Below are 24,846 nucleotides of genomic sequence, written 5' to 3'. Positions count from 1 at the left end.
ATTCTCGGACTGCATTGACTCTTGAACTCAGACGCAAATTGGATGACACCTTGGAGCTGATGCGTGCCTTGCAGTTGAAGCTGAAGGTTTCGGAGGCCAGTGAATATTCTTAATTCATAATTGGGATTTGGCTGTTCAAGTGGAACTGTTAAGTGTTTTTCACTGCTCAGCTACAACACTCCAGGCTTATCTAGCCTCAAGGACAAATTGCCCACTGTTTACCTCCAGAGTAATTTCTTCTCAAGCACAGTGTGTGATTTGTTTTGTGTGTGAGTATATCTTACAAGAATTAGCAGTGTCAGTTAGCTCAAATTATGTCTCAGGAGAGTCGTGTCCCCCCCCCCCCCCCCCGCGCGCGCGCACACACACACACACACACACTGGTCAGCGCTTGTGCTGGTGTGCGTGAACAACAAAAATAAGACTGTGTACGTCCTCAGTGCAGCAAAAAAAAAATCACATCAGAAATGAGTCCAGCTTTTGTTCTCTCTTCCTGCTAAAAACCTCCAGGCAGCACAGTGGATTGGATTTTTGTGTGTGTGTGTGCGTGCGTGTGCAAGCATGCGTGGGTGCACACGCACGAGTACGCTCGCATGTGCATGTGAGAGTGCAATGGTACCAAATGTATGGAACCAAATTTGCACTCTAAATGGAACCAAGCCGCACTCTGAATGCAATGCAACACAAATGGGATGAATTAATCCATGTCATGTGAGATACAAAGCACCAATCAAATGACAAGAATCCACTCAACCGTTATATAAAATGGATAGCTTTAACTCAGTGGGTGAACTGAGCTGAACTGACTTAAAACCGAGTCGCTGATCTAGAACAGTACACTCGTGTAAACAACATTATGGTAACCGGTCTGGAGACCGAACCCCGGGCATGTGCCTGAGCAGTGGCGAGGAGAAATGGAGAGGAGCAGAGTGTGGAGTACGCAGAATCAGTGAAGCAACAGGTGATGACTTTCATTCAGTCCACCCGAAAGGGGGCTGGACTAAAAGGAACAGGAGGTCAAAATATCACCGGAGTGTGCAGGAGGCCTGAAAAAGGAAAAAAAGTGCTGGCAGCGACCTTGCTCTCTACTATGTTGCTGTTTTACATACTTATTCCCACTCCCGCTGATTCACATACGTCGTGGAACGGCAGCAGCGATTCACAATTTGAAGTGGATGACAATTCCAAACCCTGTGAGCCTTAAAGAGGTTGCTGGTGATTACCCTTAACCCTTTTACTGCTGGGGACAAATTTATTTCTTGTTAGGACACTGAAATGCTCTTTTTTTCCCCAAAATCTGAGTTGAATTATTACTTAAATAAGCAGAATTTTCAAATATTGAGTTCTACAGTGTTCTGATATTATAAAATAAATTTTCTCCAGTGGATGAAAATTCCAAAGATAAATTCAGCAGTGAAAGACTTGCTTGTGCTAATTGCACCTTTCAGTCCACCCTGGGGATTGAGGGAGACGAGAACAGCATTGAAGCCTGTGGCTCTCTAGCACGAAGAAGCAAGACAGACAAACCTGCCATTATAATCTGATTTGCAAATACAAAGTGTAACCGTGAATTATTAAAACAAGGAAGAAGCTGAGGGACTCCGATGTATATCTGAATGAGCATCTGACAAAAAAAAAAAAAAAATGCTGACATTGCAAAAAAGGCTCGACTGCTTAGGAAACAAGGGAAGATTCAAGACACTTGAAACTAAACTCAATGGGACATCAGAAGATGCCAGGATGATAGTCATCCTTGACATCAATGACCTGGACAAATACAACTGAAGGAAAAAAAGCAAGTTAATGAACAAAACCTGTGAACAGAACACACAATTATGACAAAAACTGATAGGATTCAATCATCTTCATTTGGAGCTCAGGAACAACAACAAACATCATGGATAGTTGACTTTGGGGAAAAAAAAAAGGTTGCTGCATACCTTATGTACATGGAGCATAAAGAACAGGAGATAGAAAATAACATTGGTCCAGAAACAATTTACTTAGGGCCCCTTCACACATAACACAATGAGGCCGACTAGCGCACAAAAGAGGAATTGGCATGCCGTTCGTGAAAATCAGAGTTGCCTCCGACACATCGTACACGTGTTGCTACTATTTGCGAACACCAGCGGCAGAAAGACAGAGTGTGCCTCCGAGAGCCCATTCGATCCCTCTCGCTGCAGGTGTCGGCCATATTCCAGGTGACACACACGAACTCCAACACCGCTCGCTTGTACACTTAGAAAATGTGGCCGTTTCGCACTGTTACCACAAAAATAGTGAGCAGGACCATCACTTTCGAGCTGAAGGTGAAATTTGTCTAAGTGCCCCCACAAGTGTGGCATTGCAAAAAGCAACATGCATGTGGCTTGCATGTGTATTGCACCCTGCGCGTTGTGTCATGCCCCCCACCTCCACAACACACACACGTAGCGTGCGGGGGGAGAGCACACTTGCATGACATGCTGATGATATGATTTACAGACTTGATCATATGGGGGCCAGACAGCCACATCTGAGTGCACACAGCCCGGCTGCAGCGGCCGGCACACAGCGCACGTTGGCAGGCTGCTGCATGTGAAATGGTCCGTCAGATCACGCAGCCGGTGATCTGAATGTCACGCATGTTCTGCCCGACACAGGCACGCGCTCCGCAGGACTATGACTATATGACAAGCCAACAGCGCCACAAATACGCCACTTTCACTCACGTATCACCAAAAATATGCCATAACAAATGCCTTTTGTCAGTTATTACGGTGCATTTCCCTTTTTAAAAAAAAAAAACATTCATCTCCTTGTTCTTTTGAGCTATTTAATGCTCCTGTTATAAGGCAGTGATTGTAGCACAGTATTAAAGTTTCTGTCTAGTAATCAGAGCTTTTGTAAATTGCAGGTTCGAATCCTGTGAGTGGCATTTATTTTTTATTTAACCACAGGGTTCTGTATTGTGTCCAATATCAGCCCAGTGATATTCACTAATTATACAGCTGGTTTTTATTTTATTTTTCTCCACATCGGCACAATGTGGTGCAACACATTCTAGGCTGCTTGCACTGTGTTCGTGCACGCGCACAATGGTTTGTGATTCCCCATTTCGTGTTGGTTTGCGGATTTCCTTCCGGTTTCTGCGTCTTTCGTGTTATGTGTGAATGGGGCCTTAGTAATGTGATGAACAGCTGTAATTATCGCGCAGAAGATCAGTTTAATAGCGTGGTTAAATCGGAGCATAAAATATCAGTAATATACTTCAATAACAGAAGTTTGTATGACAGATTTGGAGCAGCTTTCATCTCATGAAATATTTGTACCATTGAACTCATTCATTATTTGTATACTAAGGTACATCTAAATATCTAAACATAAAAAAAAAAAGAAAAAAAAAAAAGAGGTAGAGCCTCCACCTAAGTGGCTCACGAATATGGACAGCATATAAGTGACATTTACGCAATCAGGGTAGTAAACAACATATACAAGAAATATAGTTACTACATAATATTACAGGAGTTAGCTCCTGACACCAAAGTGTCTGATCAAAACTGGCAAAATGTACTGCATTTCTGGGAAGACAAAAACGCATACTGGACTATAAAGCTTTACACATATTCTACTGCTGTTCATTATTTTTATCATATCTGTCTTACTGTGTGGAAGAATGGGGAAACAACTACAGAAGCACCCTGCAGCCACTATGCATACTACAGAAAGAAGCAATACAGATAATAAATAAAGTGGGATACAGAGGACATACCAACTCACTATTTCTAAAATCAAATGTCTTGAAGTTTATGGATTTGGTGGAATTTAAAACATCACCAATCATGTACAAAGCCAGAAACAATTTAATTCTGAAAAATATACACAATATATTTATGGGGAGAGAAGTGGCTATAATTTGAGGAGAATTCAACTTCAAAAAGAATAGAAGTCAAGCTAGTAAGAGAAGGATGTGCATATCAACCTGTGGAGCAGTTTGGAGCTGGAGCTCAAACAGAGCATCAATATAAATAATTTTAAAAGAATGTACAAAAAAATCTGTCTTAAGTAGTTACATGTTCACTAAAGTATTCAAATGGTAAAAGAAATTGAAGAGTACTAGTACCAGTGTACTGTTTGAAGTGTGATGGTAATGTTTTGTTTTTAATATTGACACGGTATAAGTGGGTTAGGGCATTTAAAAGCTAGATTGCGTCAGTCGTGGCCTTTTTCCGTCAGCTACATATTTTATTTTTTCCAGTATTTTATGTATTTTTTGTTTAATTTTATCTATTCATTCATTTATTTTCTGTTATTGCAGGAGTATTCTGACTGAAATAAATCAAATCAAATGTCTGTAAAAAAAAAAAAGACATGCCTGTTTAAAAAGGCCAAATTAGTTTCCATTTGCTCCTGGGGCCAAAATGGGTTAGTTCATGTTTTTTAAAAAATGTTGTTTACAGTAAATAAAGTAACTTCACATTGTTTTAGGAAACCTGGGATAAGTTTAAGAAAATATACTGAAAACAAAATTCTGTTACTATGAAAAACATTTTTATACCTGCTAGGATAAAAATGATTTAAAATTGTACTTTTATTTGGAAAAAGTCACAATATACTGACTGTTGCTATATAAGAGTAAAAGCATCATTTGAAATATTTATAATTGTAATATTGTAATTTAAGAAATGAGATATTCTTTAACAATTACTTTTAATAGTTTAAATATTGTAATAAAACTTTTAACAGGATAACATTTACTCAAATTGACAACAGTTTGAATTTTAGGACAAAAAATTAAGCAAATGTTTTATTAATGAAGTAATATTATGAGAAAAATCGTTTATTCGTTTTGTGACTGTTTCTGTGAATTGTTCTGTAATTTATGTCTGTAGCATGGCCCAAGCAGAGGGTCACCCCTCAAGCACCCCTCAAGACAAGAGGTCTGCTTGAGGTTTCTTCCTCAGATGGAGTTTTTCTTTACCACTGTTGCTCTGGTGGTTAGTTAGGTTAGACCTTACTTGTGTGAAGCGTCTTGAGGCAACCCTGTTGTGATTTGGCGCAATATAAATGAAAATAAATTGAATTGAATTGAAGAAAAGTGTTAAGAAAAAAGATTGTGTTGTCAGAAGTTAATGTAACTTTAATAAACCTTTGAGAGTTTTGTCTTTGAATGTGTTGATCTGATGTGGGGTGGGCGAGGGTCTACGGTCTGTGATTTCTCCTAGTTGTGTTTCAGGGTCACTGGATGCTCTTTGTCTCCACCGCCGCTGGCAGAAAGTCCCATGAAGAAACTGTCCAGAAAGGCCAAAAAGAAGATAAAGTGCGTCTGCAGTTCAACATATACACATTTTCAGATCCACAAAAAACTTCCAGGTTTCAGACATCCAGCTCCTCAGAACCAGATAGTCAGATTTGTCTAATTTAAGCCAGTTAGTGGTGGTGGTAGTGGCGGGGGGTGTCTGCATCTTAATAGCAGACCTGTCTGATTACTTTGATCCCTTGAAATGTTTTTCCTACACGGGTTGATCTGATTTGGTGTAAGGCTCCTTAGTCGTCATTCTGTGAACTGATATTCAGTATATGTATTTACAGATAATGTTCTAACCGTTTAATGTCCAAATAAATATCACCCTAACTGTGGAAAGGTTGACGTTCACAGAAATGTGTTTAAAGTACTCCTTTGTCTCAAATCAGTGAGGTGGACAGGAAGCTCCAGGCCTTGACCTCCCTTCTTAGTCCTTCTCCTGAGACACAGGGGAGGAAACCTCAGAGGCCATTGGTCTGAGCCATCAGAGGATGAGGACCCTAGGAAAGGTGATGTGAACATCCTCAGTTCCTCCGGTACCTTATCAGTCCGGGAGATCCCCCTTAAGGTTCGCTGTCGAATGGAGATCCACAAAGTCCCGGTTCTTTCTGTACGTGAACAGCAGCATGTGTAGGAATTAAACATTTATTTATGAAAGTATAAGAAAGCTAAGAAAATATAAAGTGTGATTGCTATTATACTAACACTATTTCAGTTTGAGCTAACAGCATACAAAACAACCAGGGCAAATTCTGTTGCTGCTAGCATACTAGCATGCTTACATGGTGTTTGCTGCACACACTTTCTCACTTGAGGGAGCTAGCATAAGGCATAACCCTCCTCAACATTAGCATTAACATGTCAGTTGAGAATAAAATTGACATTCACAGTAGCATTATAAAACTATTATTTATAGCACAGCTAATGCAATGAAATGCTACATCATCACTAATATTAATGATCATGATTTTGTGTGTTGTCAAGCTAGTGTCCTATTCATGTTGTGTGTGTGTGTGTGTGTGTGTGTATATGTGATATATTATTGGTACAAAAGTTTTTTTATTATTGATTATTAGTACAAAAGTTTTTTGTTGATGTTAAGTAGTTCACTTGTAGTTCTCTAATGTTATATAGCAGCTAAACATGCTGAAGACTAATTATCAGTGGATTTGCATATCAAAATATTGCAACTCTCGAGGTGCGGGATTTCGTCGTGTGACAATTTCAGTTTGTAAGTTGTAATCTTTTTTGGCTTTGTGTGGTAATCCTTAGTATGATCTCTTGATCGCAAGCACCATATCCTTGCCAGATGAGTTGCTGCACAGTGGAGCATCACAAAAACAACTTGTATGAACCATTTTCTTCTTTTCAGACAAGTTAATTTGGGTGAATCACTCAAAAATGGGTGCCTTCTGTGGCCCACCATTGTCCTCATCTTTACCGGAATTTGTTGCACGCTGCTTTTCACGCCAAAAATCGTAGTGGGTTGTAGGAAAACTACAGTGCATTTATGGAAACACAAAGCCACTGAATAGTTGACAGCAGGCTGGTGTTGGCACGCATCAGCTTGCGTACCTGCCAGTGCTGATCTATACCATAATAGAGGCTGTACATGTTATGTGTTCTGCCGTGTAGCGGGTTTCAAAAATTAGCATCTCTCTGGGCAACTTGTTGACACACAATCCATCACTGTTTCTGATGTACCCACTATCAGTGTTAACCAGAAAACAACTGCAAGAAATTCTGTCTAGGAAAGGACCACATGTATGCCACAAAAACAAGTTATTAACATTCGCAGAACAGGCAGAGGCAGGTAACTCTACAATCCACGGGGTAAACAGCCAGGTTTTTCAGTTTGCTTGCTTGAGATGTACATTTTGTAGCTATAGAGAAGAAAACCATGCCATCTGTGAACCATTAACCAGTAAATCACCATAAGTACACACCATATAACAAAACTGTAGAGTGACGTGATCACATATAGGCTGTTGACCTTTTTCCCCAGAATGCACTGCAGTGACGTGAATTTGTACGCACTAGTCGACAGCACACGGAACTCAGGCAGCCTCTATTGACCCAATTGTGTGTCTGTTATTTAGCTTGTGGGGTGGAAAAACTTAAAAAAAAAAAAAAAAAGTTTGTTTTTTATTGTTTGTTTTTGTTTTGTGTTTTTTTTTGGGGGGGGGGGGTGGGTTGTTGTTTTTTCTTTTCAGGCAATATGTAAAATTACATGAAGATGTGCCGTAAGAGTTAAGGCCCGGTCATACGGCACTTAACGAAGGGCAACGAAGCCCAAATGAAACAGAAATCTGGACTTTCATTGACTTGCTTTGGCATCGTTTAACCCTTTGCAACTTTGTTCCTGCAGCTGGCGCTTCATCAGGATTTTAAACTGTTGAAAAATTTGAATGAATGCTGCCAAAACCCTCAATTTGTCCGTATTTCCTTTTGCTGTAGTTCTTGGCGGGTTTTTTATCATTTGCTTAGTTTTTGTAACATTAGCATTTAGTTTGACTTCGTTCGACCAGCTAGATGTTTTCACACGGTGCAGAAGCCGGTTTTGAGTGCTGCTGCTACGTTTCATGTACCGTCGGAAATACAGGGCAAACTCAGCCTGCTGGATTTTTTATTTTTTAATCTGGTTTGAGGGCGGGGGGTGGTCAGCTTCACTGGGCACAGGCACCTTATATAGGTCAGAATTAATCTTTTTGTGTGGATCATTCATTATTTTACCAAAAATCAAATTAAAACACACTCCTGCTACAAGCAACTGCTGAATTTGAAACAAAAAAGTCGTGTAATATCCGACGGTACTTGAACGCAGCAGCAGCCATCACCTCCTGCGTGTGCTTATTATTTTTATTAAATATAATAATATGAGTGTAGAATGACAATCCAGCCATATGTACATATGGCAACAGGTAGATGATTATATAAGAGCTGTTCTTTGAAGGCAGAATTCACATTGTGGATCATGCTGCGCAGTGATCAGTGGTTGAAATAACCGCACATGGGGAGTCAATGCGCAGCGTTCACACGGACTGATCAATTTACTGCTCTGATATGTTCAGTCATCTTTACACTTATGTTATTCCCCTTTTGACAGTTTCTGTTTATAAATCATTATATATGGCCTTAGTAACATAATACAGTGATACAGCAGCCACCACAGCACACCAGCGTTTTTTTTTGTTTTTTTTTAGCAAGAGGAGAGCACAGCGTGTCATCACACACTGAGGATTCTAATGATGATCCCTCTTTGTTCTGGATGAGGAACTAGAGCAGGTGGATCCACCGACGTGCGCACAGATCTCAGTGGGTCGGATTACGCGCTTCTGTTTGCAGTTTCTCCAGGACTCAGGCGCTATGAGCTCCGTCCCAGCGCCGAGTCCTGGAACTCAGAGATGCAGACACACTCACTGCTCCAGCAGTGGCTCCGGGCGCATTTCGTTTAAAGCGTGGAGATCGACATTAGCTTCAGTTTCGTTTTGTTCCTCTTTCGTCCCTTGTGCGCTCTTGATTTGCAGGCCATTCGGTGATAAAGCTCATTTGTTCACCTTTTCTCAGCGATTTGTGACTTTTTTTTTTCTTTTTTTCCCTTCGTTCAGGAATCGTATGCCGTGTGCCCAGGCCTTTAAGCAAATTTGTAACTGTCAATATTTCTTAAGCACATTATAAGTCCCATTCCTCACAATGGAGGCAGTTCATGCTATATTAGCCCATTAGCATTGTACTATGTGATGCTTGTGAGTTTTCATACTAAGGTTAGCCTGCTAGTGTCACATTATGTGATGGCAGAAAGTTTTCATTACTGAGTTTTAATACGAACATTAGTTTGTTAGCATTGCTAAATGGCTGATAGCATGGATGTGTATTTATGTTCGCTTGTTTGTATGTAAGTATGAATTTTTAAGCACATTAGAAATCCCGCTCATGCTACCGTTAGCTGCTATGGAAGCACCTGGACATTGGACTTAAAGCCATGCTAGTGCCAAGCCAATTGTACAGTCTTATTTTTTAAAGAAGTAACCTTACTAAAATAAGGAAACAGTGCTACAACACAATGAAAGCTCTTATCCATTATGAACCACAACTGGATTAAATGTGTATATAATTTAGAAAATGCTTCCCAATAACTCCCCCTCTAGCTGCCACCTTATCGTGGTGGGGGAGTTTGCGTACCCGGATGATCCTAGGAGCAATGTTGTCGGGGGCTTTGTGCTCCCTGTAGGGTCTCCCAAGGCAAACAGGTCCTAGGTGACGGGTCAGATAAGGGCAGTTCAGAACCTCCATGACCAGTAAAAGATCAAGGACCGTGACGTCGCGCGGTATGGCAGAGCCGGGGTCCCACCCTGGAGCCAGGTCTGGGGTTGGGGCTCGCGAGCGCCTGGTGGTCGGGCCTTAGCCCATGGGGCCCGGCTGGGCTCAGCCCGAAAGAGTGACGTGGGCCCGCCCTCCTGTGGGTTCACCACCTGCAGAGGGATCCATGGGGGTCGAGTGCAGAGAGGATTGGGTGGCGGGTGAGGGCGGGTGGCCCGGCGGCCAGGTCCATGCTCACAGCCCCTGGCTGTTGGGACGTGGAATGTCACCTCGCTAGGGGGAAGGAGCCTGAGCTTGTGCGGGAGGTTGAGAGATACCGACTCGAGATAGGCGGGCTCACCTCCACGCACAGCTTGGCTCTGGTACCCAACTCCTGGAGAGGGGCTGGACGCTTCATTTTTCTGGCATCGCCCACGGGGAGAGGCGGAGAGCTGGGGTCGCATTGCTTATTGCTCCCAGCTAGCCAGTTAGCTAGCTGGGGACCCTCTCGTTCAGCCAGAACGAGAGGGTCGAGTCCCTACGCCTTCGGGTCGGGGACAGGTCTCTCACCGTTGTCTTGGCCTACGGGCCGAGCAGCAGTGCAGAGTACCCGACCTTCCTGGAGTGCCTGGGAGGGGTATTAGATAGCGCTCCGACTGGGGCCTCCATTGTTCTCCTGGGGGATTTCAACGCCCACGTGGGCGGCGACAGTGAGACCTGGAGGGGGGTGATCAGGAAGCAACAGCCTCCCCGATCTGAACCCGAGTGGTGTTCAGTTGTTGGACTTCTGTGCTAGTCACAGTTTGTCCATCACGAAACACCCATGTTCGAGCACAAGTGTGTCCATAAGTGCACGTGGCACCAGGACCCCTGAGCCGGAGGTCGATGATCGACTTTGTAGTATCATCTGACCTTCGGCCACATGTCTCGGACACGCGAGTGAGAGAGGGGCAGAGCTGTCGACTGATCACCTCCTGGTGGTGAGTTGGATCCGCTGGGAGGGTAGGAAGCCGGTCAGACCTGGCAGGCCCAAACGTATCGTGAGGGTCTGCTGGGAACGACTGGCGGAAACCCTCTGTCAGTGAGGTCTTCAACTCCCACCTTCGGGAGAGCTTCTCCCAGATCCTGGGGGAGGTTGGAGACATGGAGGTCCGAGGGGACCATGTTCTCCACCTCCATTGTCGATGCAGCTGCTCGTAGCTGTGGTCGCAAGGTCTCTGGTGCCTGTCGCGGCGGCAATCCCCGAACCCGGTGGTGGACACCGGAAGTAAGGGATGCCGTCAAGCTGAAGAAGGAGTCCTACTTATCTTTGTTGGTAGGTGGGACCCCAGAGGCAGCTGACAGGTACCGGCAGGCCAAGCGTGCCGCAGCCCGTGCGGTCGCACAGGCAAAAAACTCGGGTCTGGGAGGAGTTCGGGGAGGCTATGGAGGAGGACTAGCGGTCAGCCTCGAAGATATTCTGGCAAACCGTCCGACGCCTCGGGAGGCAGAAGCAGCTCTCCACCAGCACTGGTTACGCTGCGGGTGGGGAGCTGTTGACTCTGACTGGGGATGTTGTCGGGCGGTGGAAGGAGTACTTCGAGGATCTCCTCAATCCCATCATCACGTCTTCCGAAGAGGAAGCAGAGACTGGGGACTCGGAGGCGGACTCATCCATTACCCAGGCCGAAGTCACCGAGGTGGTTAGAAAGCTCCACGGTGGCAAGGCTCCTGGGGTGGATGAATCCGTCCTAAGTACCTTAAGTCTCTGGATGTTGTGGGGCTGTCTTGGCTGCCACGCCTCTGCAACATCACGTGGCGATCGGGACAGTGCCTCTGGATTGGCAGACGGGGTGGTGGTCCCTCTGTTTAAGAAGGGGGACCGAAGGGTGTGTTCCAACTATAGGGGATCACACTCTCAGCCTCCCAGGTAAGGTCTATTCCAGAGTACTGGAGAGGAGAATTTGACCGATGGTCAAACCTCGGATTCAGGAGGAGCAGTGTGGTTTTTGTCCTGCGCGGCACACTGGACCAGCTCTACATGCTCCATCGGGTGCTCGAGGGTTCATGGGAGTTTGCCCAACCAGTCCACATGTGTTTTGTGGATCTGTAGAAGGCGTTCAACCGTGTCCCTCGGGGCACCCTGTGGGGAGTGCCTCCGGGAGTATGGGGTCTGGGGTCCTTTGCTAAGGGCTATCCGGTCCCTGTACGACCGCAGCAGGAGCTTGGTTCGCATTGCCGGTAGTAAGTCAAACCTGTTTCCAGTGCACGTTGGCCTCCGCCAGGGCTGCCCTTTGTCACCGGTTCTGTTCATTATTTTTATGGACAGAATTTCTAGGCACAGCCAGGGTGTAGAGGGGGTCTGGTTGGGAACCACAGAATCTCAACTCTGCTGTTTGCGGACGATGTGGTTCTGTTGGCTTCATCAAATCAGGACCTTCAGCGTGCACTGGGGCGGTTTGCAGCCGAGTGTGAAGCGTCCGGGATGAAAATCAGCACCTCCAAATCCGAGGCCATGGTTCTCGACTGGAAAAAGGTGCTTTGCCCTCTTCAGGTTGGTGGAGTGTCCATGCCTCAAGTGGAGGAGTTTAAGTATCTCGGGGTCTTGTTCACGAGTGAGGGACGGATGGAGCGTGAGATCGATAGACGGATCAGTGCAGCATCTGCAGTGATGCGGTCGCTGTATCGGACTGATCTACATTCTGATCCTCACCTATGGTCATGAGATTTAGCTCATGACCGAAAGAACGAGATCGCGAGTACAAGCGGCGAGATGAGTTTCCTCCGCAGGAGATAGGGTGAGGAGCTCGGTCACTCGGGAGGAGCTCGGAGTCGAGCCGCTGTTCCTCCACGTCGAAAGGAGTCAGTTGAGGTGGCTCGGGCATCTTTCCGGATGCCCCCTGGACGCCTCGCTGGAGAGGTGTTCCGGGCACGTCCCACTGGGAGGAGGCCCCGGGGAAGACCCAGGACATGCTGGAGGGACTACATCTCTCGGCTGGCTTGGGAACGCCTTGGGGTTCCCCCGGAGGAGCTGGGGGGGGGTTGTGTGTGGATCGGGAGGTCTGGGCGGCTTTGCTTGAGTTGCTGCCCCCGTGACCCGACTCCGGATAAAGCGGAAGAAAATGGATGGATGGATGGATGGATGGATGGCCTTCCCAATAATTGCTCAAAAGAAGGACTAATAATTCAACAGAAATTAGCCATATTTATTGGTTGTGACAAAGCATATTAACTCAATTTCATACATACTAAAGAAACTTAAATGATAGCTGTTGGTGTTTGGGAGATTTTATATACTCATTGATTTAATAAATTTACTGAAATATTTGTTTTTATTTAGTGAATTTGGCTAGAGTTCAGTCGATTTATCCACTAGGATAGCGGTAGTATTACTAATCCTGTATGTTACAACAAAAGTGCTATTCTAGTGGGCAGACAATAACATTAGCGTTAGTGTGCTAACATGTTATTGATATGTTAATTCTTTAGACTAACACCATGTTAAATATCATAATTTGTGGACAATTTGTTGATGCTGATTTTTTTTTTTTTTTTTCTTTCTTCTTCTTTCAGTCGGCACCTTTAAGTGAGGTAGTCACTCAGCTGTCCATCAAGCTTAAAACCCCACCATCTTCGCTACTCTTGATGAAGCAGGAGGTGGAGCTTCAGACTCACCTGTCAGTTGGTGAGCTTGGCCTTGGTATCGCTGACATTATTGGTATGTCACATGACTCAGGACGCTGGGTTTTGGGCTGTTGGTCAAACTTTGGCCAGTGGCACAATGACAAGCTTCATATTTAATATATATATGTGTGTGTGTGTGTGTGTGTGTGTGGTGTGTGTGTGTGTGTGTGGTGTGTGTGTGTGTGTGTGTGTGTGTGGGTGTGTGTGTGTGTGTGTGTGTGTGTGTGTGTGTGTGTGTGTGTGTGCATACAGGTGATGATAAAATTATTATCCACTCTATAAATGCAGAATTTTTCTAAAATTTTCCAAGTGCTTTTTTAAACAAAGTAAGGAATTTTCTATACTTTCTATTTTGAAGCATTCTGATTTTACTGTTATGGGTTAGGACAGGGTTTGGATGTTAGACCCAAATGCAGGGAGCAGTAAGGCAGGCAGGGTGAAATAAACAAGAGTTTATTGAACACAAGGAACTGTGCAGTGGGAAGTGGGTACACCAGGATTTAGACAGGATGGACCACGGGGATCTGACCAGCTCTAGAGACAGGTCAGACAGGACAGGGATGGGAACCAGGTGACACGAGCCTGTGGAACTGCTTTAGACAGGCTGAACTGCTGGGGAGAGCAAGAGGGCAGGTGAGTGTGGAGATGCACTTGGACACACATCCAAATATGAAAAGTCAAAACTAAACTCAAATAAGTTAATTCAGAGTTTCAATTCAATATCAAAGTCTTAGTTCATTCCAGATTTCAGTTCAGATTAAAGGTTCCGGATCAAAGTCTCAGGAGTTCAGTTCAGATCAAAGTCTCAGTTCTACATAACTTTCCCAAAGGCATGCACATGTGGCAGACAGACGAAGTCCAATGACCACTGCAAGTGCCAAGACTTAGGAGCGAGCGCAGCACACTGTGAACTGCAGTACAGCAGAGTCAAAATTCTCTGAAAACCACAACTACATTCACTGGGAACTCAGCAGCTACATGCGGACCCATTCCAGACTGTTCAGCCATCGGAGAAACTGGATTACTGTGCACATTGTTCCTAAACAGCGCGGATGCGCACAAAGTCTGATAACTGAATAACAGCTGATTTTGCTGAAAAGACAGACTCTGAAAACTGAAAACGGTTGGGATTGCTGAACAGCACAGAGGAGAATGGACTCTGATGATGAACAGCTGATAATGCTAAACCGCGTGTGATGACACACCAGGCGAACAGCAGCATACGTCAGGGTAGAAGCAGAAGGCGTGACCGTGGAAAAAACACGAATGATCCACTTTTAAATAACTGAAGTAATATTAAGAGTTGGAGCTCACACAGCAGAAAAAAAACATGACAGACTCGACAGATTGTGTTCTGAGCCTGGAATATCACAGCAGGAAAAACACAAGTTAAATTCTGAGCCTGGAAGCTAAAAAGAAACACAACAGGTTGCATTACCTCCATAACGGGAGAGACACCAAAACAAGATCATTAAACAGACATTAAAGACCACGTTACCAGCTGGGTGTGTTGTTGCATCACAAGTGGAACCCGGTGGAAACCGGGTATCAACCTGGAGGAACACAGAGATTCTGGCCTAGAATCAGTGGATGATTCGAGGTTATATACTGGTGGTGATGGGGCGGGATGACAACCAGCTGTGAACGTGCCACTCTGTAGGAATGACGGTCGTTGGTGAGACGCCACTCTGACAGCACCCATGTACTGTCTTGACAGCGGGGAATGAGCCATGACGTCACCAACAGCCGACGCCACTGTCCAAATAGAAAACTGCCACAGTCAGCTTCACCTAGAAAAACAGACCAAACAGGAAACGGGGCAAACCCCAACATTTACAATGATTTTACTTTCCACATAGAAGCTAATTATGTCACAAAAACTACCAGGGTCAAAATCCCCCCCCTGTGCTAATAGTCAGTTGTGTGTCCTTTTTGCTGGATAACTGTCTGCAGTCATTTGGTGTAGTTTTCAGCAAGTCTCAGACATGACTCCTGAGGAATCCCAGCCCATTCTTCTTTGGCAAATCTCTCAAGTTCCTCCAGATTTGATGGTCTTCTGAAATGGACCTTGGTCTTCAACTCACCCCACAGCTTTTCATTCAGATTCAATCAGGGCTTTGTGCAGGCCAGTCAGTAAAGTTCACTTTGGTCTTCTGGAGATAACAGTAGTTCTTCACCAGGAGAGACTTATGTTTGTGTTGTTGTCATGTTGGAAGACAATGCGACAACTCAGACCCAGTTTTGCTGCTGTCTGCTTGAGGTATTCTTTCAAAATCTTCACATATCTTTCTTTCTTCATGATTTCGTCCACCTTGAGAATATTCTCACTTCTAGTCGCACTGAAGCGTCCACACAGTGTAATAGTCCCACCGCCGTGTTTTGGGGCAGCAATATCTCAGTTGGTAGAGTGAGCAGTCTTATGACCCAAGGGTCGGCGGTTCAAATCAGGCTCCCAAACCAGTCAAAAATCTGCATATTGCCAATGTGTCCTTGGGCAAGAAACTTAACCCATCTTGCCTGTGTATGAATGAGGTGGTGGTCGGAGGAGCCGTAGGCGCAGAATGGCAGCCATGCTTCGTCTGTGGCCGAAGAGCACTTGTTTTGTCTCATCTGATGGCAGACTTCCAGTATCTCCAAGTTGTCCTTAGCATACTTTTATTCTGGCTTGAAGGTGTCTCTTCTGCAGAAGTGGAGTTTTTCTTGCTTTACTACCTCGCTGTCCATTCCTGTCCAGGGCTCTAATGATTGTCTTCGTTGAGACTACAAAACCCACCTGGCTAAGTCATTCACTAGTGTCTTGGCAGTTGCTCCGGGGCCTTTGGACACATTGCTCATTAGTTTTTCTTTCTAGAGTCTTTCGCTTCCTGCCCCTGCCAGGCTGGTTCTGTACTGTGTGGTTCTTGAAATTCTTGATGGTACTTCTCATTGCAGTTCTTGACACTTGGAAATGCTATGATAACTCTTTCTCTTGCTTTGCGAGCATCAACAATTCTTTATCAAGTCTAAACTGATTATTTTGTTTTTGGCAATGTTGCTTTCTCAAGTGACAGCTCAAACCCTGGCGTTTTTATACTGTGTGTACATTGGAAGATAACACTGTTTTAACTTGATTTTATAAGCTTTGAGCATTACAAAGTTAAAACACTTTGCACAACTCATTGCACAACAGTGGTTTGTGCTACAATTCAACATATGGGTCCATTCTTAAGCGGGCTAATAATTTTGACCCTTGTAGTTTTTGTGAAATAGCATTTCAAAACATCCTAGTTTTATTTTGGATGCTAACATTATTTTACTTTGCAAACAGAAGCAAAACTGTGTTGAAAATTCCTTGCTCTTTAAAAAAAGAAAAAGTACTTAGGAAGATTTTGAAGAAAGCATTAAACTTCATAGGGTGGCTCATAATTTTGTCCGTGTGTGTGTATACACACACATACATACATACATAGTTTGTAACATTTTATTATTTTAAATAATTGAACAGTAATCGATAATGTAAATAATTACTTGAAACGCTTTTTTAAATCAATTCTCCGTTAAAGAGACTTATGTCTAATTTCCTAAAATTGAACAGTGATAAAACCAAGATGCTGATCATCGGCACTAAATATATCCTAACCAAAGTCCCCCAGTTTTACAGTTTCTCTTGACAACTCCTCCATTGTGCCCTCCCACCAGGTTAAGAGTTTTGGTGTCTCTCCTTCATATCTCACATAGGGCTGGGTATTGATTTTGAGTATAAGATTTTATCGATATCGATGCCATTATGTAAACACACCTCGTGAAGTATGGACAACAAGACATTTGGCACGGCAGAAAGTCCATCACAGGTGCTACACCTCTTCAAGATAACTCTCTCAACTTAAGACAACTTGTCATCATCATAATCGCTCATAACTCGTTGAATTGACACAATCTATGTCCTTGCTAGCCATTGTTTACATGGCTTTGAAACGCTGGAACTCTGCTGGAGCTGTGATGCATTCTGGGAAGCGCAGGGGGATTATGGGAAACGTTAGTCCCAAATAACTTTTTGGATGATATATATATATTTGTAATTTCGCCTCTGTACATAACCAGGACCCAAGTCTGTTCCATGCTGTGGAGCCCAGTGTGCTGCTCCCTGACCTGACAACACCACAATGTAGTTTTAATGCAACAGTCACAATGTGTGTGTAGTGGAGAGGTTTCGCTTTAATTCAAAGCGAAAAATAATAATCACATTAAACATTAGGAATTAAACCCATTTTCATACACAGTCCCTGCATTTTTGGAGGGTTGAATAAGTGGACAATGGACTGACCAGCTGTTCCATGGCCAGGTGTGGGCTGTTTACTCACTGTTCCATGGCGAATTGAAGCGGTCTGGCGATGATTCCAAGTTGAATTTGCATTTGGTAGCTATTCATTGATCTCAAGGTTCAAAGCAGTGATCCATATGAAGGACACTATAATTAGGCTGACAAAATAAAATGACCATAGTTACTCATATTGCAGAAACGTTAGGAGTCACCAATCAACAATTTGGTTCTTTCATTAAAAAGTAAAAAGCACTGGTGATCTGAACAACACTTAAAGAACTCGAAGATCACAGATGACTAACATGGGTGATGGCAGAATTCTTTTCTGTTTTTTTTTTTGTTTTTTTTAATAAGATAAATCCCTTCATAACATCTAGTCAAGTCAAAGCAACACCTTGGTCAGTGAAGACTAACATGGAAACAGCATTTTCTGATCACCTTAACCTGAATGAAGTCATAATCAGAGTAAGCAATAATGTACACTGTTGAAAATAATTAGGGGAACACAGTGTTCCTCTATTTTGAGCAGTATGTTTAAGACCTACAGTATTCTGTTCATGGTCAGATAGGGGACATAATGTGGCCATGAGTCATTAAACAGTAATATCCTTAATATGCAAAACAGGAATAAGAGGTGTATACTCTAAACAACTCATGGAAAAACTGTAATCGAAAACTGTCTTCTTTTGAATAAGATCAATAATGGGGCTATTGCTGTCCATGTAAACATAATGTCAGCAATCAAGAGGTGCCTTCCTCAGTGTAGATAACCGAGTTTATGACAAGCTGTAAACCACTGGAAACACTCAAGTATAGGAAGATCAGATTATAGTTTGCCGGTTCTGAAACTTGTACACCAAAATGATTGGAAGAGAAGAGTACAGAGGAGGAATGATCGGCGTGTTGATTTGTTCTGCCTTGCAGGGGCCTGGTTGCAGCGGGATGAGTGTGTTGGTTTGGATGGGTCGGCACCCCCGGGTCACATTGACTGTCGGGGTGCTCGGGGCACGGGTCGGGGAGGAGCGTTGGCAGCGGTCTTCCACTCCATCTTATTGATTGGTCGGGGACCCAAACGGAGCTTTGGTTCGTTTGGGGGCTTGGCTCTTGGTCTTGTCCATCCGGGTTGGAGGTCTCAAGGACCAGTTTTGTTTGTTGTTGTCTGTCGTCCGCCTGGTCGTTGCTGTGAGTTTCTTTGTGGTTTTTCGGACCTTTTGTCTGGCTTGGTGCTTGGCTCGGATGGGGTGATTGTGGTGGGTGATTTTGGCGTCCACATAGGTGCTGAGAATGGCGGCCTCGACACTGCGTTTAGTCTATTGTTGGACTCGGTTGGCTTCGCTCGGGATGTGGATGAGTCCACCCGCCACTTTGGCCACGCTTTGGATCTTGTTCTGACATGTGGCGTGGGGATTGGAGACTTGGCAGTGTTCCCTGGGGGCCCCTTTTTGTCTGGTCATTTCTTGGTAACGTTTGCATTTGCTTTGGGGGACTGCCCAGCAGTGGGGAATGGGTTTCGTTGCAGTGGAGGTCTTTCTGAGGGCGCTGTGACTGGGTTTGAGGATGTGGTTCGTTCTTTGTGTTCTTCGGTGCCATGTGCCGGCGCGGTGCGGAGTGGCTACCTAGACTCTGTGAGTGACGTGGATTGTCTCGCCAGTGGCTTTGCATCCTCGTTGGGCATGACTTTGGATGCTGTGGCTCCTCTGAAGGGGAGAGCCTTGAGTCGGGGGTGCCTGACTCCGTGGTGTGGCCCACGGACTCGCGGCTTGGGGCGGATGGCCCCTAGGCTGGAGAGGGGGTGGCGTCTCACTAATTTAGAAGATCTTCATTTGGCCTGGAGGGGGAGTCTGTTGCTCTATGGGGAGGCCCTCCGTGGGGCTGGGACATCTTGCTGCTCATCACTGGTTGAGGAGGGTGGGAGCGGCCCCGGGTTTCTTTTCGGCACTGTGGCCGGGCTCACGGGGAGTCGGCACTCTATTGAGCCGAGTATTCCTTTGGCTTTGACTGGTGGTGGCCTCGTGACTTTCTTTGCGGATAGGATTTTGACTATTGGGGAGGAGATTGTTCATGACCATCCCAAAGACATATCTTTATGTTCAGCTGCTTTCAGTAATGCTGGTATTTGGTTAGACTCTCTCTCTGATTGTTCTGTCTGAGTTACTTTCATTAGTCACTTCCTCCAAACCATCAACATGTCTATTAGACCCCATTCCTACCAGGCTGCTCAAGGAAGCCCTACCATTAAGCCCTACCATTACCATTTGAGCGCCTTGAGGCAACTGTTTGTTGTGATTTGGCGCTATACAAGAAAAAAGTTGATTGATTGATTGATTGATTGATTATCGATTCTGCTTATCGATCCGATTCCTTATCGATTCCCTTATCAATACCTCTTGTGAATTTTGTACTAAAAGTAGGCTTTACAGGTTTTCTGTGTATTTCATTGAGTCTTAAAGTAAATAAATATGAAATTGGTCACTGTATCCTTGATCTCTGGACATAAAAATAAACAAAGCGGTGTTTCGCTTTGAAGTTATTAATTCCGACTGGACTCTATTGTTCTAACTTGACTTGTCAGAGAGCCGCGCAGCGTTTGGAGCTGTGTGAACAGAACGGAGGACGATTCTTGTTTCTTTCTCGCAACAAGACAGGAGTCCCAGTTAGTAACTTTAATCCACACAAAAGTGACTCATGATTTCACATATTCGGGGATGAAAGTGGTGGAAAAACAAAAAAGCTGAAACACAAAATTACCCCCCAACACCACATGCATGAAAATGTTTCAGTTCTAGAAGCTCTGAAATGCAATCTGGGGCTATTCCAGACAATAAACTGCAGTGAGTGCAGCATCCATTTAGTGAGGAAAAAAAACAACTTTCCTTATTCAAATTCATTCCAGTAGTATTCTGCTCTTACTAGGATGGAGCAGTTTTCCAGCTTGGCAGATAGTTCTGGAGGAAATCACATTGAAAATAACACATTGAAAATATGGTTTGACCGAAACAAACTGTCATTAAACTTAAATAAGCCAGGGATGAAGTGGAGGTGTAAGAGTCACGAGGTGTTCACAGGAAACACTTATTTATTTCTGTATGTATGTATTTATTTATGTATGTTCATTGTTAGTTGGTTTTATACTTTCTGTTTTGTTTTTATTGAGGTACTTTTTGTCTCTTTCTCTAAAATTGTATATAATCATTAGATTAGTTATTATTACTATTATTGTTGTGGTTGCTTTTATTAATATATAAACAAAAATAAAAAATAAAAAAAATTGTAATACATTTGACTCTTTTACAACAAATGCTTGACAGCTGCAACTGCTTAATGCTAACTTTAACATTGAAAATGCCATAGACATGCTAATGTGTTAGCATCGGCCCCGTTTTTAAGTTATAAAATAAATCTATCAACTGTTTCAGAAGACCATAACAGGTCGGTTTAACATAAAAAAGGTAAATAATGCTCACAGCCATATGCTCTTTAGGGTTTTAGTGTGGGAAATTAAGATAAAGTGAAAGAAAAAAAAAATGAATCAATGAAGCAATGATCGAAGCACTGCTTCGATCTGCGAATCACTGCTTCGATTGGTTCAAGGTTCAAAGCAAAGCCGCGCTGCAGAAAAGTTGATCAATGTAGAGAAATTATAATTTTCCTGACAAACACCCCCAAAAACAATGGCCACTCTGAAGGACCGATAAGTAAAAAGGTTATTGATGTCGGTGGATCGAATCATTTCTTAACGATACCCGAAAGGAACCGGTTCTCGATACGCATCCCTAATCTCACATCAACAGCATGACCTGGTCAGGCTATTTCCACTTTCACCCCTCTCTCACGCCTCATGCTGCTCCTATTCTGGTTCACATTCCCGTCACTTCACGTCTTGACTACTGCAATTCCTTTTTATTTGGCCTTCCCCAAAAATCTCTTTCTAAATTGCACTTAGTTCAAAATTCTGCAGTACGCACCATCACTGTGACTCCATTCACTGACCACATCACGCCTGTACTCCAGCAACATCCACTGGCTTCCCATCACACCCTGCATACACTATAAAATACTGCTTTTGACATTTAAAGCCATTCACAACCGTCCCCCTCCTTATTTGTCTGACCTAATTCACCTCACTACACCTGCCCGTTCACTCCGATATTTCTCTTCTATCCATCTGACTGTTCCATTTGTTTCCCTTGTTACCATGGGGAGCAGAGCAACTGATGCTCTGCTCCCCATCCTCAGCTTTGGAACTCACTCCCTCCTGACCTCCACAACACTAGGTCACTTCCCTTGTTCAAATCCAGTTTCAAAACACGTTTATTTTGTGTTGCATATTCCATTTGAACCATTTTATAGTTTTGTATACTTTGTAATGTTTTGATTTTATTGCTTTTATTTTAATGTATGTGTTTTAACCTTTGTGACCTTGAGTTCCTTGAAAGGTGCCCTTAATAAAAATTTATTATTATTAAAGCCAACTATTTTTTTCCTTGATTGTGTTTGATAGAATGTGTCGTCATGGCGGAAGACGAGCACAGAGCCAGCGACGATGTTATTACGATACGCCTGCAGAGCAAAAGCAAAAACACGAGCCAGGATTTCTCTCTGCACAGAGTTCGTAGCTCGCCCCTTCAACAATTGTTCTTATTTTGGCTGCATGTTTGAATGCAAACACTGTTCTCTTGTATTTCAACAGGAGACGCCACTGAGCTCCGTTTTTAATCGATATCTGTCCGAGAGGCCCAAGCTCTCAAAGCGCAAAGTGAGCTTTCAGTTTGACGGCTGCAAAGTGACGCACAGCCAGACACCGGCTCAGCTGGACATGGAGGACGGCGACATCATCGAAGTTTGGATTTGATCATTTAAACCTCCAGGTCGGCACAGTGTGTACAACCCCTGGCAATAATTATGGAATTGGTGATTCTGGTGATTCCATAATTTTTGCCAGGGGTTGTATGTGTGAGAGAGTCACTTATTTTTAATTCATGTGATGAGAAAACATTTTTTAAATTAAATATCAGGTTCTCTCACTTTTTAAAATTAAATAATTATAAACTATCTCCATTAATATTTTCAGCTGGAAATAATATTTCTCTTTTTCTGCGTAGGAACCGCAGGTGAGCTGGACGAGGATTGTGATGATTACACCATATGTAGTTTAGCGACGGCACATTATAGGATTTTATTTTTTATGTTATTGGTAAAATATGTGACTCCTGAATGCACTCAGTCTGTAATGACTATAAACTTCTCTTCAGAGAGTTCAGTCTTTCTGTATAAAGTTGCAAAGAAATGCTCAGCACAGTGTGTTCAGCTGCACCAGGGATTTCCAAAGTATGCCTAGAAAAAAAATTAATGTAAATGTGTTTTAATTTACTGTGTGTGTATTAATTCTCACCTGATGTCCATTGTCACTTTTTTCACCTTATTTTGAAGTCCTTTGATTTCATTTCTATTTTTGTTTGATGTCATTGTTGGGGTGATGATGATGCATGTCATTTTTGCTGTTTTACTGCCCCCTCATGGCCATATGAAGGCTGTGTTTGACTGACAGGGTGTGTAGCCCCCTGACCTGGCAGCTTGGGGGAATTCCAACTTGAATATGAACACAGGCAGAGGAATAATTGATGTTTCACACATTTAATAAACTTTTATTTTGTAATTTACTAAATAAATATTCAGTGTAAGGTTTCTGATCTCGACGTCTTGTCATGCCTTTGTGAGGGCAACGTTCTGTTCAGATACAACAGTTGAGCTTGTTGGTGAAACCTCACAGCGATCAACTGCAGAATCATTCTTTCATTGACTTTCTATACGAGTACACTCTTATTCCAATTAAGGGTCACGGGGGGTGGAGCGTTTGCCAGCAGTCGTTGGGCGAGAGACAGAGGACACCCTGGATCGGCCACCAGTCAGTTGGACGGGCCACATACTCTCGCCCTGATTCACCTAATTGTCATGTCTTGGGAAGTGGGAGGATGAACGGGAGCACCCAGAGGGATCCCACATGAACACGGGACAGCAAGTGTATCCAATCACATGACATCAGGAGGGTTTTCTGGCAAAACAAAAGGGTGCAAATGAATAAACAGATGAATTATATGAAAAACTTTTCTAACTGCAGACTTTATTTTGTTTGTTTCTGACTACATGGTTTCTGGATTTGGTTCTTCTCTCTAACCTGCTTCCTCCTGGTTTTCATTTCTTCTTCAAAACGTGCATCGCTGCATTTTGTTTTTTCTGCAGTGCTGCAGTTGTCCTGTAGATTACGTTTATCCCAATGTTTTGTCCATGCAGTCTGGTTATATTCTCACATGTAGATATGTATTGATGGATGGAAATCCAGTGCATCTGGAAAGTATTCACAGCACTTCATTTTTCCCACATTTTGTTGTGTTACAGCCTTATTCCAAAATGGATGAAATTCATTTTGGAATAAGGCTGTAACATAAAATGTGGGGAAAAATATAAATTATATATAGTATACATAAATTATATATCGTATACTTAACTTTGCTGTTTTACCCAATAATCTGTATTTTTACACTGCTACTGCTTAAATTTAAAACAATTGGCAAGGATGCCAATCAATCAGTTTTTGTAGTTTTTTTGTTTGTTTAGTTTTTCCCACAATTTCATATCCATGAGCATAAACCTCCTGCCCAGGTCAAAGATAGCGATCCTGGATTTTATGGAAAAGGTGTCATTTTTCACAGGTCCCAAATTTAGTCAAATTTTTATAACAATTGGCACAGGTGATCTTCAGATCAAGTCCAATAGTTCCAGCTAGTACATGGCATTTCAATTCTTCAAAGCAGTGTCCCATAACAACCAATTAAATTTAACCCAAGAAAACAAACAAAAAATTAATTTATTGATATGGCCCAAACAGGAAGTGCCAAAATTTGAATCCACAGTAAAAAAGGAAATGTCAAATACTTCCTAGATTTGACAGATGAGATCCCATGGAATCTCGTGGGAACTCTGTGGCAAGTTCACACTGAAACAGGAAGTGCTAAATTTTAAGTCCACAGTGAAACAGGAAATGTCAAATGTTGAATACTTCCTGGCATAGGTGGAGCTAGAGGAGAGGCCAGGGTGGCACTGGACTCCCCTGAAATCTGACTGGCTACCCCAGGTGCCACTGCAGTTGATTGACATGTCACAGCACCACACGTCTGTTTGAAAAGAGCCATTTTGAAATCAGTGACATGTTGACTGCTAGGTCCCTCCTGCACAGTAGCTGATGCTGTGTACCACAAAAAAGTTCTAATCCACCTTAGTAGAAGAATAAAAATCTTTG

The 24,846-nt window shown here is 43.4% G+C and overlaps 1 protein-coding gene across 1 annotated transcript; it reads left to right on the top strand.

Moving 5' to 3' along the window:
* The first annotated feature begins 888 nt into the window (after window positions 1-888).
* nfatc2ip (nuclear factor of activated T cells 2 interacting protein) lies at window positions 889-23,239 on the top strand. Its single transcript, XM_034191389.1, is given in 8 exon segments — window positions 889-936; window positions 5,208-5,302; window positions 5,677-5,751; window positions 5,753-5,897; window positions 13,139-13,283; window positions 22,051-22,157; window positions 22,240-22,417; window positions 22,652-23,239. Coding segments are annotated over 7 exon segments (777 nt in total). The 3' UTR covers window positions 22,402-22,417; window positions 22,652-23,239.
* Window positions 23,240-24,846: the final 1,607 nt, after the last annotated feature.

The sequence above is a fragment of the Thalassophryne amazonica genome, chromosome 16 (genome assembly GCF_902500255.1).
Source record: "Thalassophryne amazonica chromosome 16, fThaAma1.1, whole genome shotgun sequence".
In the NCBI taxonomy this organism is placed as follows: domain Eukaryota; kingdom Metazoa; phylum Chordata; class Actinopteri; order Batrachoidiformes; family Batrachoididae; genus Thalassophryne; species Thalassophryne amazonica.
The sequence above is the reverse complement of the archived record's forward strand: the minus strand, read 5'-3'. Positions and strand labels throughout refer to the sequence as shown.